Consider the following 17,647-nt stretch of genomic DNA (forward strand, 5'->3'; position numbering starts at 1 on the left):
CTTTTTTGGATATTACCTTGTTTGTGTTGTCATCATGTTAAGAACATGTGGGTTTCTGCACTACGAAAGCAAATACACTTTACATGCACTTCCAAAGGATGAGGATTCAGGCTCAAGTTGATACGCTAAAACCCGACGCCATCGTGACTGTTCGTATCATTGAGAAAGCCTTTGGAGTTGAAATTCAGATATGGTAATGGGCCAATCACAACAAACTGACCAATCTGACTAATCAGAGCAGAGTCGGCTCTCTGAAAGTAGTTTAGAGAGAACGAATCCTTGATCTACCATTTAGGAATCTTTAAAATGGTATAATGGGGCACATTAATTAGGGATGTGTACATTAATCACAGTGAATGATTAAAATGTCTCCACAATCTGCCTTTGAAAAGAGATTGTAGTATCATGCTAGTGCACATTCTATCAGATGCAGTTCTGGCACCCCTGACCCAACATACAGTACAACATGATGTACATTCACATCATGTTCAGAAACGCAGCAGTAGGGTTACGCCCATGTGAAATTGCAGTTCTTCGCTATCACAAAAGTTTATTATTTGCATGAATTTTAAAGCCTTATCAGTTAAACTTAATATTCATAGAATGTTCTGACATAGCTTTCTGAGCGCTTACACCTGAAGCGCATGCACACTGAAAGCCTGTCACACAACGCAAGTACAGAACTAAGTTCTCTTTCGAGTCATATTGCGCTTAAACTGTCAAATACACACAAGGTTACACACAAACACAGTCGTTTATATCTTAAGTGAATGTAAACAGTTTGATTACGTGTCAGTATATTATGATACTCATTTGTATCAGTACTGCTGCTGTCTGTGTCATTAATGGAAAACCACTCACTGCTCTCGCCTGAATAACTTCAGTAGCATTAATAAGAATCAGTGTAGGGGTGGGCAATATGACCAAAATCTTATATCACAATATGAGTAATTTTATTTCACGATAACGATATATATCACAATATAGTTATTTTTGCTTTAAATAAAGTTATATCAAAATGTTTGATACCATCGAAATTCTTGCCACTTTTTTAATATAAAAAAATGATACTAGCCTAAGTTAAAAAAAAACCCTTAAACTTACTGAAGACCAGTAAATAGTGATAAAGACATAATAGTGAACAAAGAAACTAATTACAAGCATATAGAAAAACAAACTACAATAGAACAAAGACACAAATGAAATAGACCATTGTGCTCCAATGGGTTTCTAGTTCACAACATTCTTTACAAAATTTTGGGAAATCTCATCACTTTAACAGTGGAACCGTCTGTTGTTCCCTGACAGTAAGCGCATTCAGAATGAGTCATGCATGCGTGTTGGTTTCTGAAAAGCCTTTACATCAAGTCCAATATAAACAATTACCTCTGCTAGAGCACGTCGGTCTTGCACTTTGCGTACTCCAAGCTGCTTGACCACATTTTTGGCACCTTCTGCCACAGCTGCTTCAATCTTCAGATGGTGCCTGAGCTCCTCCACCCGCAACTCAAGCGGACTAATAGTTTCAGATGGGCGACCTGCACAAAAACAAGTGTATAAACCAGTCATGTATCATATATATATATTATATATATATATATATATATATTATATATATATATATATATATATATATATATATATATATATATATATATATATATATATATATATATATATATATATTAGGGCTGTCAAAGTTAGCGCGTTAATAACGCGTTAACGCAAAATCATATTAACGGCACTAATTTTTTTAACGGACGATTAACGCAGCGCGTATTTTCTGTTTGACCCGTGACCCAACCCCTAGTTGGAGAAATGGAGATACACAGTGTTGGCAACTTAGCGACATTGCAGACCCCTTTAGCGATTTTTTTTCCTTCAACAAAGCGCCCAAACCTTATTTAGTTTCTGAGAATATACCGGTACCGCCGGTAGGCTACTGCTCTCTCAGCGCGCGCGCCTCTCTCTCTCTCTCTCTCTCTCTCTCTCTCTCTCTCTCTCTCTCTCTCTCTCTCTGCGTCTCACGCGGAGGAGCAGCGCTTTAATTCAGTTAAACACAGATATTATGTTGCTTCTCTAATTTTACAAATATAGCCGAAATCAGAGCACGGATATTGTCTTTAGCTTATGTGTATTTGATTTCACCAGACGACGGCTCGATTATCAGAATTTTTGTGCAGATTAACGTCTTGGAAGGGAGAGCTGGTTATGTTTATTTGGTCGCGTTTCAGTCACCATTTCAAATTCATTCCGTTGTTTGACAACAGAAACAGTAAAATATGCGTTTTATTGAGAATTTATTGAGAATTTAGCTTCATCAAAATGGGCACAGAGAGAGACTACAATGTAATAATAAATGCTAAATGTACATTTAGCATTTTCAGAAGAGCTGCCCTGTCATGCAAAAATCTAAACATTTTTGTGTTAGTAAATTGCTCAGTGCAAAGAAAGAGAAGTAATGGGAACCTGGTATTTCTTTGTTCTTTCTACATTTGTCTAATAGACATGAACAAGTTCTTTGAAAAACATCTATGACCTTTGAAACATGTCTCGTCTTCATGCTATATTGACTATGGTTTCAATAATAAACATACATTTGCATAAAGCATCTATATTTATCCATGCCCACGTTGATTAGAGTATTACAAACTTGAAAAGTATTAATTTAAGGTATATTTAGAACAAATAAAAAATGTGCGATTAAATGTGATTAATCGCGAGTTAACTCATGACAATCATGCGATTAATCGCGATTAAAATTTTTAATCGATTGACAGCCCTAATATATATATATATATATATATATATATATATATATATATATATATACAGTGAGGAAAATAAGTATTTGAACACCCTGCTATTTTGCAAGTTCTCCCACTTAGAAATCATGGAGGGGTCTGAAATTGTCATCGTAGGTGCATGTCCACTGTGAGAGACATAATCTAAAAAAAAAAAATCCAGAAATCAAAATGTATGATTTTTTAACTATTTATTTGTATGATACCGCTGCAAATAAGTATTTGAACACCTGAGAAAATCAATGTTAATATTTGGTACAGTAGCCTTTGTTTGCAATTACAGAGGTCAAATGTTTCCTGTAGTTTTTCACCAGGTTTGCATACACTACAGGAGGGATTTTGGCCCACTCCTCCACACAGATCTTCTCTAGATCAGTCAGGTTTCTGGGCTGTCGCTGAGAAACACGGAGTTAGAGCTCCCTCCAAAGATTCTCTATTGGGTTTAGGTCTGGAGACTCATCCTCTCCTTAATACAGTGCAGTCGCCCTGTCCCATGTGCAGAAAAACACCCCCAAAGCATGATGCTACCACCCCCATGCTTCACAGTAGGGATGGTGTTCTTGGGATGGTACTCATCATTCTTCTTCCTCCAAACACGTTTAGTGGAATTATGACCAAAAAGTTCTATTTTGGTCTCATCTGACCACACGACTTTCTCCCATGACTCCTCTCGATCATCCAAATGGTCATTGGCAAACTTAAGACGGGCCTTGACATGTGCTGGTTTAAGCAGGGGAACCTTCCGTGCCATGCATGATTTCAAACCATGACGTCTTAGTGTATTACCAACAGTAACCTTAGAAACGGTGGTCCCAGCTCTTTTCAGGTCATTGACCAGCTCCTCCCGTGTAGTTCTGGGCTGATTTCTCACCTTTCTTAGGATCATTGAGACCCCACGAGGTGAGATCTTGCATGGAGCCCCAGTCCGAGGGAGATTGACAGTCATGTTTAGCTTCTTCCATTTTCTAATGATTGCTCCAACAGTGGACCTTTTTTCACCAAGCTGCTTGGCAATTTCCCCGTAGCCCTTTCCAGCCTTGTGGAGGTGTACAATTTTGTCTCTAGTGTCTTTGGACAGCTCTTTGGTCTTGGCCATGTTAGTAGTTGGATTCTTACTGATTGTATGGGGTGGACAGGTGTCTTTATGCAGCTAACGACCTCAAACAGGTGCATCTAATTTAGGATAATAAATGGAGTGGAGGTGGACATTTTAAAGGCAGACTAATATGTCTTTGAGGGTCAGAATTCTAGCTGATAGACAGGTGTTCAAATACTTATTTGCAGCTGTATCATACAAATAAATAGTTAAAAAAATCATATATTGTGATTTCTGGATTTTTTTTTTAGATTATGTCTCTCACAGTGGACATGCACCTACGATGACAATTTCAGACCCCTCCATGATTTCCAAGTGGGAGAACTTGCAAAATAGCAGGGTGTTCAAATACTTATTTTCCTCACTGTATAAGAAACAATAGTGAATAACTATTCAGCAACTTGCATTACTGTTTTACAATTCACTGACAAAAGTAATTTCAAACATTTCACAAAATAATAAATCTTTATTGTTTAATAGATACTTAAATGTGAATTTAATCACAAAAACCAAGTATTTAATTTAAAATGTGCAGTGAAATTAACAATTCATTTCTATATAAAATATGAGCAAAAAAATTGTTAATACATTCTAATTAGGTCTGTTTTATGCACCAAGTCACACCAAATCAACACTAGAAGTCTCACAACATGACAAAAGTATATCACCCACTTTATAATCAACAGTGTAGACAGCATCTATTGAAAAGGGAAACATTGAATTCAGTCGTGTCATGCTGTGCCACTAGCTTCCAATGCATCTGGTAAACCACACCCAATGAAAACCACACCCACAGTCAATACTGAAAGGTTACCCCAATGCAAAGTTGACATTTAAGATTAAGTTCAAAATATAGAATAATAGATAGAGAAAAATAGATTATTTCAAAGCAACTCATCTAAGATGGGTGATGCTGCTGTTTTGCTGATGTCAAGGCTGTGATGTCTGTCTGAATGCTTGAGAGATTTGGCTCAACACACACTGTACCTTGGCAACCTGTTCCCTTTTTGATTATTATTTTGAGAATTTGGTTTGCAAGTTTTAAGATCAATGTCATTGTAAAAATGATTTACTTTTTATATACTTTTTTCAAGAAACTTGCGACCCTCCTGCAACACACTTTGGGAAACTCTGCCATAGACTATGATTTTGTTCATCTTGAAAACCGTTTTAGTGTTGTATCTTGGCTCTATAAGGGGCAATGTCCTATGAGGACATATTTTGCTTGAAAAATCCATAATCATAATTTCCTACATGTACTCTTTACTGATTGAAAATGTTTGTTTACCCTCTGGCTGTGTGGTCTCCCGCTCTCCTTCTCTGGCCTGGGTGACTTTGACAATCTGCATGCGGAGCAGCTCGATTTTCGTCTTGCTATCCTGCAGCATCTGCTGGGCAGTGGACAACATCTTCCGATCCTGGGGAGTGACAAGAGAAACAATAGATCAATAGGTAAATCTCGTAACTGCATTTTAACAAATGGTAAAGACACTGTCAGAGAAAAAACAACAACATAAATAGTCAGGGACCACAAAGAAAGAAATACGAAGAAATCCAAGATGAGATGTTTCCCACATATTTTGACCAATTAAATTTCATTAATTTTCCAGTTTATTATCATTATGATGATCATTTATTATTACAACACCAAGGTTTCCAAAAATACATTATAGCCAATGAGTATCTATCCCTTTCTAGCCAATGAAATAATTATAGCAGAATATAACTGTAAAATGTGTATTCACTACAGAAATTTATATGACTTTTACAGGACCGAAAATGTCCTGATATTTCCAGGAAATGTGTTTTCCATGACCACGGGAGCCCTGTACTAATATGCAGCCACAACAGCATCCATATGTCCCAAAACAGTGTAAACACTGTGGAGCTATCCAAAATTTGTTGTTTGTTCGAACATCCCAACCAGCCTGACACAGAAACAAAAGGGGAGTGTTTGAGAAACCAGACATATTTTTGCCGTTCCATTTGATGACATTACTACTTTATTAGCAGGCACAAAAAAAAAAAAAAAAAAAAAAAAAAAAAAAAAAAACACTTACTACAGCTTTAAGCTGAGCTTCCCCAATATGAGAAACTCCCATGTAGAACAGCAGGCCAAAAGTGCAGCAGTCTTCATTAAACTCTTCTCTTACTCGTCATGAGAAGCAGCCAGGTGTACACCACACCCAAACATACTCAAAGATCAAACACTGACTGTGCAATTTTTCGCCCCAGAGCTTTAGGAGCCGTGACGTTAAAGTCATAATAGCGCAACAGAGCTATATATCCTGAAATGCAGCAGCTACATTATGCAAACGAAAGAGACACACTGACTGATTGCAATGCCCAAAACAGCCTCGTACAGCCCCAGTGTAAACAATGTTGCAACATGAAACGTGACCTTCTCTGAAACCTGCAGAAAAGACCCATTCAAGAGGTAAAGGAAGAACGAAACCATACCGTCCATAGCGCTCTCCCCCTCTCAATGCAGCTCAAGAGGTCATCTGTCATGTTTTGTGAACTTTCAGATGGCTGGTTGACATCCCCTTGCTCTTCTCTGACCCCCATCAGACGTTCCCTCCTGATGTGTTTTTCTCTCCATCCTCAAAACTGCTCATGTCAGTTTATCCTGTATAGCAGACACTGAGCCTCAGACATAGCAGATCAAGGATCAGTATCCGAGAAGCCACAACCATTCTTTCTTCTTATTGTTCTACTGTCCTTGCATCTCGCTCGCTCACTCACCACTCCTGCTCCTCCCTCCCCTTTTTACATTTTTTCTTTCAGCCTCTCTCTCTCTCTCTCACTCCGTTTACAGATCTCCTTCCACAGGAGTTAGCCACCTCTAACTGCTGCTCCTGCTGTGCCCTGCCTGGCTGGCCCAAACACGAATGCTTCGGCATTGGTCGGCACAAAGTCACATGGGCTGCTGCTGTCGCCAGGACCGGAGAAACCGATTCAGTACCAGCAAGCTCTTCCATTTCAGACTCAAAGAGAGGATGTTTTAGTGTGCGACTGTGAGTGTCTGAGCGCGTGTGTGTGTGTGTGTGTGTGTGTGTGTGTGTGTGTGTGTGTGTGTGTGTGTGTGTGAGAGATCAAGGCCCGGTACTCAAGCTGTCTGAATCCAGCACAGACATAAATCACAGAGCTGCCAGCACACAGTGTTCTCAGCCAGACGCCGCAGCATTATTGAAGCCCTGTCTGATAGAAACGCACTGACTCAAAGAATAAGTGGCTAAAAAACTCAAAGCTAGCTAGAGGTCATGAAACTATCACTCTAAAAGGGTTATAAAGAATGGGGGTCAGGGGGAGGGGACTTGGGACCTCCTTTGTGTGCATATTATCATATTTCATAGCATTTTGGCAGCGACCCAAACTGATTTAAATGCACACAGAGGAGTGGAAGGTGAGTTAATCATCACCAAGATGCACAGGAGATATAAAGGGGCCATGAGGGGAAATCCTCACCTTGACAGAACTGTTGGCGTAAGTCTGGATGATGTTCTCAGCTCCTTGTTTTACTTTGAGCTCCATGGTAAGCTGTTTTTTCAAAGTACGGACACGGCCGCCCAAGGGTGATGTGACCTCTTCCCAATGGCAAGGGTCTGGAGAGGTGGCATCATCTGAGAAAACAAGAGTTTTCATAGATTTATTTTGTAATGAAAAGCAAATGAGACACATACGAAAAATTCTGCACTTTATAAAGGCAGAAATGTGATTTGGTTAGCCTTTTTCCTGATATTCAAAATTGTTCAAAGGGGTGTAAAAACTAAAAGGCCACAACTTATATATATATATATATATATATATATATATATATATATATATATATATATATATATATATATATATATATATATATATATATATATATATAAAACAGTCTACAATACCATTCGAAAGTTTGGGGTGAGTACTTTTTTTTTAATAAGAAATGAATACTTTTATTCAGCAAGGACACATTAAATTGATCAAAATAGCATTGGTCATTACAGTAAAGATATTTATAATGTTACAAAAGATTTCTATTTAAAAAAAAGTTTATTCATCCAAGAAATGTATTGCGGTTTCTACAAAAAAATACAAAAAAAGGAGCACAATTGTTTTCAGCATTGATAATAAGGATGTTCTTGAACACCAAATCAGCATATGGTGATACTGAAGAGACTGGAGTAATGGCTGCTGAAAATTAAGCTTTTCTATAGCAGGAAAAAATTACATTTGAAAAGTTATTTCAAATTGTAATAATATTTCACAAGACTGAATAGGGAAAAAATAGGGTGGAAACCTGATCAGTTCAATCAGTTTAATCTACAACATTTAAAATAAATATATAAAAAATATCAATTATCAAAACTCACAATATAACGTCAAAGGCCGATCACACCCTCCTGCTCTCACCTGTCACATTCTCTTTCTGTGTGGCCATAGCACGTGCATTCAGCTCCTGGAGCTCCCAGTGGAGCTGCTCGAGTTTGCGGCTGGAGGCTCTAAGCTGACCGTCCACATCGGCAGCATTCTTGCGGTTGGTCACTGCCCGTCGCAGCCGCTCAGCCGCCTCTTTGATCTTCAGTTCCCGCTGGATCTCCTGCCGGAGAAGGGCAATGGCATCCTCTACACGCTGCTGGAACTCAGGGTCCATGAGGTCACCTTCAGCCAGACCCCGCAGACAGCTGCTCTGTGGTGTTCAAGTGACATTGAGAAAAAAAGCAGTATATAAAAAGTCAACATGTTTGCTCGTTTATGGCAGCTTTTTTGATAAACATATTGAGATCTGCATATCAGTTCAAGTAAGGCAAGCATCTGAGATGCTGTTAAAAAGGTTAAGTAAACATAATTTTACTATACTAACCAAATAATCCATTATTTACATGTGAAGGTGATATTATTGATATATTGATAAAGTAGACTTACTATGAGCAAGGTTGGACAGGGTGAAAATAAGGTCACTTACTGATATAAGCTGTTACACCATAAAGGCAAACACACATATCTCATACATACTCGCAGACACTTACATATTTTCAAACTGCAGTGGTTGGAAAGAGCTAAATGAAAGGAAGAAACCTACATTTTTCTACATATAGCCTAGTAATGCATATTTTCTGAACAAGCCATTCATTCGGCATTTCACTTTGACACATAGAGGGCAGTGTTTCATATATTCTGACTGTCTTATATTAAGAAAAGGACCGAAACAAATCGAATCAATTTACATAGACAATATAAGATGTCGTCCCCATAATTCAGTTTAATAATAGAAGTATTCAACAAATTGTTCAGTAGAGTTGGTCTAATACATCAATCGGGACTTTCCTAACAGCAGTAAAGCTGGAAAAACAGGCAGAGCACATTTCAAAATAAAGAGACGCTGTCATTAACCACTGTCACAAAATAACCATTTCAGCTACTTAAATCACAAAAGACTTAAAAGTGACTATTTTTTTCATTGACACATAACTTCAGTTACATTTAAGCCTCTGGTGAAGGACACAAGAGGAAGCCAAGTCTTGTCAAACTCGTTAAACCTGAAAATCTTTCGTGATATTTAACTGTTTGGTAATAACCTTGTCCAAAAATGACCATATATAAAGCAACATAATAGAAGGAGGCAGATCTATTTTTTTTTTTCTAAATCAGACATTTTTATTTTACACTAGTTTCGCTATTAAAAAAATGCTTGTGGGTGACTTGAGTAATTCGGTTGCATTACTCAATCAAAAACATTTGGACTCACCCACAAGTTAATGTAAACATGAGCGTCTGAACGAACTTAGCGATCTGACTGCTTTATTTTATGACTTATTTGATCTTCAAACAGTACTTTTTTTCAACCGTAACCGTATCAATAAGGCTGTGTAAACTATATATCTCATTTGTTTCTTACCTGTAGCGTCACGCCCGACATTGTGAAAGAGAGTCCGACACACGCAGACAGACACTGATGCTGCTCGGACTAACCGACTCTTCGCTCGAGCTCTCGGCTGGCTCTGGCTCACGCGGCGCCTGATTGAATGACACTAGAAACCATATCCAGACTTCCAAGTGAATCTGAGAGAACTCAAACAAAAAAGACATTCAAAGGGAATAAAAAGTGTTGTGCTGTTGTGTGCTGGAAGAAGATACAGGTGGCTGACTGTCAGCTGGGAGGCTAGACGGCTCTCGAATTACCGGTAGTTTTTTTTTAATGGAAGTTGCATTGCCTTATGCCTTTCCCATTTCCTGAGGTTTGAAAAATCCTCGCCGCCTCCCTTTTCAATTATTGGCTGGCAGCGCTGTCAGTCACAAGCGTTGCACTGAAGTCATTTGGTGCAGAGAGAGACCAATAGCACACTACTACTACGACAAGTCCTACTATTATTAATAAATATTAAATAAATATGTATACTATTATTTAATATACACAATAAATGCACCACGGAAGCTGCAAAGTTTCAACAAAGGCATTCGCATAAAAGTAAAAAAAAAAAATACACTATGGCGCTACAAAAAAACAATTTTTGAGTTTATCAGTTTCGATTTATTAAAATTCTCATATGGTCTTTGTCATCTCTGTTCACTGTATGGGAGTAAACTTTTTAACTTTAATGCCTACATATTTATATTAAAAACGTATAAACTGTTCAAGTTGAATAAGAACAATAAATGGTATGCAATAATAATAATAAAGGTATGTAAAGGCATATAAATAATAAATGTTTAAAACTAATGTGTGCATAAAATTCAGGCTCCACTTTACTCATATCTCGCGATGGTTGAAAAGTACGAGATTGAACTGCGTATAAATCCGCTATTTTGAATTCTCAAGTGCGTCATTATAGATATCATGGCGGCTCTGCTGGTTAAGAAATGCGCCTCTCCGCTATTTCTCAAAACGCTTTCAGTTCCACATTTGATGATGCAATCTGGGTATCACATAAAGGTAAGCTAGCATGACTCATGTCAATCGACTACTAAAGTTTTCTGCTTTGTTGTAACCATAGACTGTAAAAAGGTTGTAACATAGTTCAAGTGGCTTCCTGTCTGTGAGGATGTGACATCCCTTGATGGTAATGAAAGTACTTGACACTGTACTAACACTAAAATAAGACATAATGTTTCGCATGGTTTCGTTTTAATGCTTTAAGTCAGTCCTTGTTTCATATCACATTTGTATGATAATGTGAATAGTACTTAAAGGATTTACTTGTTTCTTTGAATGAGCCCAGGACTTCTATGTAACACAACATCTTTTGAGATCATCACTAAGACTTTTTTTATTTTACAAATGACAACTTTTTAATTTGATGGCAAACTGGGTACAAAACTAACTAGTTAAAAAAATTGGGGGCCACATTGGAGATCAGTATGGTCGTTTATTTATTTGTCTTGTATAACACACTGACACATGATGATACTGACTTTTTTTTAACCAAATAACTCAATTGCCCCCTCCCCTAAAATGTATTTTTATTTTAAAGGTTGTGGACCACTATGAGAACCCAAGAAATGTAGGATCTTTGGATAAAAATGCCAAAAATGTGGGCACTGGGTTGGTTGGCGCCCCTGCATGTGGAGATGTGATGAAACTGCAGGTAATCCTCTCTTGCTTAACTTGTGAATGGCTGCTTTGTTCATCCTAAATAATATTTTTTTTTCTCCCCAGTGACTGGGTATGTTTACTACTGTAGGGTTATTGACTGTCATTTATCATTATTTAACTTGGTGAATCTCGCAGGATCTTAATTCTCCATTACATGGCTGAAGCCTCGGATTGGATTGAGGATTTAAACAGGATGAATCTGCATTAAAGAATTATTTCTAAAACAATCCAAAATTTAAAACTGTTATACAATAAAACTCACATATTCAACAAATAACCAATTATCTATGTAAACTGTGAAATGATGGAAACTCAGTGTACTGTTTTTCTCTCACCTAGATTGAGGTGAATGAGGCTGGGAAGATTGTGGATGCCAAGTTCAAAACCTTTGGCTGTGGTTCTGCTATTGCTTCCAGTTCCTTGGCAACTGAGTGGGTGAAAGGCAAATCTGTAAGCAAAAATAGTCGCATTTGCTAGTTACAGTTCTAAATGCTTTGGCTTAAATGTTTATCCTTTTTTCCAACCTGTATGGTAACAAAGCTTGATTGATTGTAACTGAACATTTTTGTCCTAAATGGTGGTATCAAACCTAAAAATGATCTTCATTTGTACAGGTTGATGAGGCCCTTGAGATAAAAAACACTCAGATTGCTAAGGAGCTTCGCCTTCCACCAGTCAAACTGCACTGCTCAAGTAAGATTTCTGATTCATCTGCTTGTACAATATTTTCTAGCATTGTATTTGGTGCCCAGGTTGACATTAACAGTTAACATTTATATTTATAATACAAATCTTAATGGTATGTTCAAGATGTTTCTGTTCTGTTACTGACCTGGTTCTTTGTGCTTTGCAGTGCTGGCAGAGGATGCCATTAAAGCAGCTTTGGCAGACTATCGTCTCAAACAGGAAGGTGAACAGGGTGAGAAGACCGCCATGTCCCGCAACTAGGAGGTGCACTTGATCCTCTAAATCAGTGGTTCTCAGCTGGTTCAAATGGGGTTTCAGGTCTGTTCTGACTGAATTGCGGGCAGCAGGAAAATAAAACCAAATGTCAGTGTTAAAATGTGTTCCACAGTTAAATATTGACGTGGAAGAGAATAATACATTTCTTTTCTTCCATTATGCAATGAAATTGATTTGACATTTTGTTTGGTCTACACAGATTATGGTAATTTTAATAAACCTCAGTGTCACCATTTGATACCCAATGTAAACTCTGTCTTGAAACAATACCAGTTGAGAACCACTGCTCTGAATCCTCCATATATAGACCAAAGCTCTCCAACTCTTGCACTATAGCTAGTCTTTTAAACGCACAATGTAAAAGCACTGACCTATAGACTGTTATTATGTCCAAGCCATATTTGTTTAGATATGTCGATGTAATGAAACGAGTAATAGTGGTTTCACTTGTTAGCTGAATGCGCACAAATCTTGTTCTCTTTTAGTTTGAAGGAACGAAAATGTGATTGTGATGGTGACTTATCCTGCTGGTCTTTTATTCAATGGCCTTTCAAACATTAATTTGTTAAATAAAGAAAGCATCTGTAAACATCAGGCATGTTGGAATTGGATTTAATGCTGCATATACCCATGGGATCAATAAATATGAAGCTCATTTACAATTAGTGATGAACTGATTTTGCTCTACACTTGGTTTCGGCATAGCTATTATATGGTTTTTCCACTTGAATCTGTCATCTATTCTGGCTTAAAAAACAGAAATATTCATAAGAGTTCCAGAAGATTTGGGTGGGGGGAAAAAACACCATAGATGGCGCTGTTTTGCCACCAATGCTCAGGTCTAAAATAAGAACAGACTTCTCAGTAGTACTCTTTGTCTCATGCATTAAAACGTAATATGTAATACTATAAATGTATTTTCAACTGGAGTAAAATGCAATATCATATTTGTTTCATGAACTGTAAGGTGTAGATCTAAAAAACAATGGTTGTGGTGAGTGAAGTAATGGCATTAGCTGGAATTTTTTTACTTCGTTCAAGAAAATCTAGATATTGTGTTTTTTTTTTTTTTTTTTTTTTTTTTTTTTGAACATTAAATAATTAAGAAGTGTGAATCAAGTGGTCAAGTTCCATAAAGATGTTTATTGAGGATATTGTGTTCTTCATAAAGAACATGTTGAGACTAACTGATCTTCAGCCTAAACTCTTAGAAAGGTGGCATGGGACTTTGTGGCATTCAGCAGCTGTGGCTGAATACCTCTCGACCTTGAAAGGAAATATTTAGAGCCAGAATGTGTAAACAATAACCTGGCTCACAGCAAAGCTTTTCTATACTGAGGCTCTCTCCTCTCTCCTTAATTGGAGTAGTAAATGTGCTTGCTTTTTTGGGTGTGTGTGTGTATTTGCAGCACATTGCAAAGTTGTGAGAGATTAGAAAAGAGACAACATTAAATGACGAAATAGCATTCTTCACATATAAGCCATCACCCTTCCAGTCTTTATAAATGTCATCGCTAATAAAAAAAGAGTAAAGAAAGCAAGAATAGTCATCAACACGTCAAACGAAAAGAGATTAACGTCAACTAACTTTAAAATCCCATTTTTATGTTAAAGTCTTGCCCAAAAGGCATCCGTTCATATCATTTACATTTAAGTAAATTAAAATACTAATTTTAAGCAGAGTACATTTATATTTGGTACATCAAAGTAAACAGTCACAATGTTAAAGCCATACATTTTCCTGAAAAAAAAATCGGATAATTTGGTTGCACTTTATTTTACAGTACGTGCGCCTACGTGTACTTACCTAAAAAAGTATTGGGTTATATAAGCTAACTACATGGGTTAAGGTTGGGTTTAGGGGTAGGTTCAGGGTTAGTACCTAGTTATTACCCAGTTATTGCAATTACTATAAGTACGTAGTATGTACATGGGAACAGGACTGTGAAATAAAGTGCTTCCGATAATATCAGTAAAACTTCATACTACATTCTTTAGTTTTACAATGTGTCCAAGAAATACACTTTGGTCAGTATTTATGTCTTAAGTGTTTCCTTTAAGGCTTTAAAAAGGTCCACACTAAAATGCTGTTTTCTCTTCACTGATAAATGGTGAGTCTGAAGTAGCAACTTCCTGTTTGTTTGTGTTCTCTTGTATCTCTGAATTCTCTGGCCCAGATAGATGTTTGCTCTCTTCAGGGGGCCCAGAGTCCGAGGGGTCAGTCTTTTCCATGTCACAAGCAGGGACGCTGTCCTGGGACCTGCTGGGGCTGCTCTTTTCCACTGAATCCTCAATGGCTGACTGATTTGTGGTCTTGTCCTCTAGCAGGCCACAGCCATTCTCTTGACTCTTGTCGCACTGAGGACATTCCTCGTCGTCGGCAGATTTTTGATCTTCTGCCGTTTCATTCTTCTCTTTCCATGGAGTCTTGGCTGGAGTTCGGAGGTTCTTGGTAGCCAGCATGATGTCCTCCTGGAGCTGCCTGGCTGAATTCACCGGCTCCTCAGTGGGTATGGTGTTGGCTTTCTCCGGGACTTCGTTGAAGATGCGCACTCCTCCAGTCTTGTCTCGCTCGTCCACGTACATCTTGGAGGGGAAAGCGCAAGGGTAGTAGGTGCTGACTTTACGTCGGCGACTCAAGATGGCAGCCGAGCAGAGGATGGTGAGGATGAGAAAAAGTAAAGTGGTAATGACAATTATGGGAAGGTGGTTCTCTTGTAAGAAGTCCACCATCTGATTCAAGAATGATTTGGTATGTTTTTCTTCATAGATGGAGGTGGTCTTTACCGATTCATTGAGTAAGGAGGAAATGCTAGGTGTGGGGATCAGGTCTGTGCTCTCAGATTCCCACTGCCCACTGCCCTCCATAGAGTCATTTAAAATTACTGGAGTGCCATTCACGGTGTGCCTGGTTAGCAGAGTGACGGATAGGCCTATGAGGCATCGGAGAGCTGAGTGGTCCATCCTGTGACTGAATACCTGAGGTGGATAAAAAGCATTTGAATTACTCCATTTTACATTTTTAAACCACTTTAAAAACAACAACAACAACAACAACAACAACAAAAAAAAAAAACATCCCAGCTAACCGAGAATCTTTTCAGAACTTTGGCTAACATTTGTTGACAAGGCTCTTGAGTTATGAATATTTCAAAGTAATATTTAAAGTTTCCCTAACATTTGCAAAATAATAACATCTAATTTTCCCTTCACATTTTCACTGACATTTGTATAACCAAGAGAAAATGTCTTTCATATATTTAAAAAAAAAAAGAGTTGAACATTCAGACTGAGAACATTCAGAAATAACGTTTTCATAACTTAATGGGAAAATGAGCAAAATGTTCCTAAAACATATTTTTGTTTGCTGTGATGTTATCAACTTAGACTCACTAACTTAATCTTTAACAACAAATAGTTTTTGATTTGAACTATTTGTTGTTAAAGATTAAGTTAGTGAGTCTAAGTTGATAACATCACAGCAAACAAAAATATGTTTTAGGAACATTTTGCTCATTTTCCCATTAAGTTATGAAAACGTTATTTCTGAATGTTCTCAGTTTGCTCTCTTCAGGCCGAACATCACTGCCATGTCCGCTGGTAACACTTTACGATAACGTTTATTAATAGTAGTTAATGCACAGATCATGAACTATCAATAAACAAGAATTTAAAAGGATTTATCAATCTAGTTAAATGTTCATTTATAAAAATGTACTATAGTTAATTGTTAATTTGTGTTTGTTCATAATTATGTATATTGATTATGATAAAGAATGTTCAATTCTACAACTTAACATTTAATTATATCTATACACTGTAAAAAGTGATCAGTTGACTTACTTAAAAAAGGAGGAAAATTTTTGCCTTAAAATTAAGTTAATAAACTGCATGCGTAATTGAAAAAAATAAGTTATGTGAACATAACTTAATTTTTTCAATTACGCATGGTTTATTTTACTTAATAATTTTAAGGCAAGGGGTTTCCTCACTTTTTTAAGTTAAGTTTTTTAAGTTAAGTCAACTGATCACTTTTTACAGTGATTTAAGTATAGTGTATAACTAATATAGTTTCACAAAACAGCTGGTGAACCAACAAAATAAATGATGCCGATTTGTTTCTTTAAGCAAAGATCTTTCATCAGAGGTCTCTCTGCTCTGTGCCATCTGTGCTCAAGCTGACGACCATAATCATCACTGGGCATTTGTTGCACAATGGAAATAGTATCAAGCTCATGTGGTGCCTCATTTTCCAACACACACACACACACACACACACACACACACACACACACACACACACACACACAAAGCATTAGTATTAGTCTATGTCAGTGCTTTAATGCTAGCTTCAAAGCAGTTCCAAATGTATGAAAGTTCTGTCCTCGTCACATGAACTTCCTTTTATGTAAATCTCTGTCTTTTAGGGTCAACTTGCCAAAGTCAACAGCAAGAGTACATTCAGAAACTATTCTATGTCACAGAATCTTTTAAACAGTTAGAGAACAGTTTTAAACTTGGTTAGCCACATCTGGACATGGACCTTTTAAAGCTGTGCATTCCTGTAAGGCAAGTCATCTGTCTACCGTTACATGGACAGGGACGGCATTACTAAAATAGAAAACAGTCAAACAGAAAACTAAAGTAATGTTGAAATCTGAATTCATACTTACTTTCAAGAGCTGAAGTTTTAAAACATGCCGACTGGAGAAGATCTAACATGGAGAAGAACGCTTCTGCTGTTTCCTCCTCTCAAGCTGAATGTCTGTTGTTACAGACTGCACGATGAAGAACAGTTGGATTGGTGAGGGGGGAAGAAACTCTTGTTCTCCCCTCCTCCTCCTTTTTCTTCTGCTTCTACTCTGTCCCAGAAAGACTGACTGGGCCAGTTCCAGACACACTGTTCTCGTTAAAGGCTGGTTGGGGGAGAGCCGAGTTTTTTTCCTCCTGCCTGTGCACTGCACTTCAAGCCACCAGATGTAACAGTCTGTTTCAACAAACTGGGGAGACTAAAGAATATTCTCCAAATTTTTATTTTCATCCATCCAGTATCTTGAATCTAAAAACCCTGATTAAACCCATTCTTCTAATCATTAAATCTGTTTGAGGGTGAAATACAGAAATTGATGGTCTCTTGTAAAATCCTTTGGGTTTGTGTTTGGTCTTCAAACAGAAGCTATCAGATCCCTGAGGAAGAGGTTT

The 17,647-nt window shown here is 37.5% G+C and overlaps 3 protein-coding genes across 4 annotated transcripts in view; 1 reads left to right on the forward strand and 2 right to left on the reverse strand.

Annotated features, from left to right (window-relative positions):
* The window catches only part of pkn3 (protein kinase N3), a 23,125-nt gene extending 12,999 nt beyond the window's left edge, over positions 1–10,126 (reverse strand). Inside the window, exons 1-5 of one of the 2 annotated variants that reach the window (XM_081366492.1) lie at positions 9,788–10,126; positions 8,302–8,578; positions 7,369–7,523; positions 5,189–5,318; positions 1,387–1,538 (exon numbers count right to left, since the gene is read on the reverse strand). In XM_081366492.1, coding sequence (XP_081222618.1) covers positions 1,387–1,538; positions 5,189–5,318; positions 7,369–7,523; positions 8,302–8,578; positions 9,788–9,808 — 735 coding nt within the window. In that variant the 5' untranslated portion in view covers positions 9,809–10,126. Of the gene's footprint in view, positions 1–1,386; positions 1,539–5,188; positions 5,319–6,360; positions 6,606–7,368; positions 7,524–8,301; positions 8,579–9,787 lie in introns of those variants that run through there. The other variant, XM_081366493.1, reaches the window with a different exon arrangement.
* Positions 10,127–10,208: 82 nt separating this feature from the next.
* iscub (iron-sulfur cluster assembly enzyme b) lies at positions 10,209–13,107 on the forward strand. Its single transcript, XM_081366142.1, has 5 exons — positions 10,209–10,822; positions 11,361–11,474; positions 11,822–11,932; positions 12,097–12,175; positions 12,336–13,107. The coding sequence occupies exons 1-5, from the start codon at positions 10,727–10,729 to the stop codon at positions 12,428–12,430; spliced, it is 495 nt and encodes a 164-aa protein (XP_081222268.1). The 5' UTR covers positions 10,209–10,726; the 3' UTR covers positions 12,431–13,107.
* Positions 13,108–13,533: 426 nt separating this feature from the next.
* Positions 13,534–17,417, reverse strand: tmem119b (transmembrane protein 119b). The gene is made up of 2 exons (XM_081366141.1): positions 17,119–17,417; positions 13,534–15,424 (listed from the first exon to the last, which is right to left on the reverse strand). The coding sequence occupies exon 2, from the start codon at positions 15,407–15,409 to the stop codon at positions 14,525–14,527; it is 885 nt and encodes a 294-aa protein (XP_081222267.1). The 5' UTR covers positions 15,410–15,424; positions 17,119–17,417; the 3' UTR covers positions 13,534–14,524.
* Positions 17,418–17,647: the final 230 nt, after the last annotated feature.

The sequence above is a fragment of the Scardinius erythrophthalmus genome (assembly GCF_964197995.2).
Source record: "Scardinius erythrophthalmus genome assembly, chromosome: 5".
Taxonomy (NCBI): domain Eukaryota; kingdom Metazoa; phylum Chordata; class Actinopteri; order Cypriniformes; family Leuciscidae; genus Scardinius; species Scardinius erythrophthalmus.

Bases quoted from the DNA above. Each gene is read 5' to 3' on its own strand.
- iscub (XM_081366142.1), top strand. From the start codon at position 10,727: ATGGCGGCTCTGCTGGTTAAGAAATGCGCCTCTCCGCTATTTCTCAAA. The intron at 10,823-11,360 runs GTAAGCTAGCAT...TTTATTTTAAAG, and splicing joins AATCTGGGTATCACATAAAG to GTTGTGGACCACTATGAGAA. The intron at 11,475-11,821 runs GTAATCCTCTCT...TCTCTCACCTAG, and splicing joins GAGATGTGATGAAACTGCAG to ATTGAGGTGAATGAGGCTGG.
- tmem119b (XM_081366141.1), bottom strand. From the start codon at position 15,409: ATGGACCACTCAGCTCTCCGATGCCTCATAGGCCTATCCGTCACTCTG.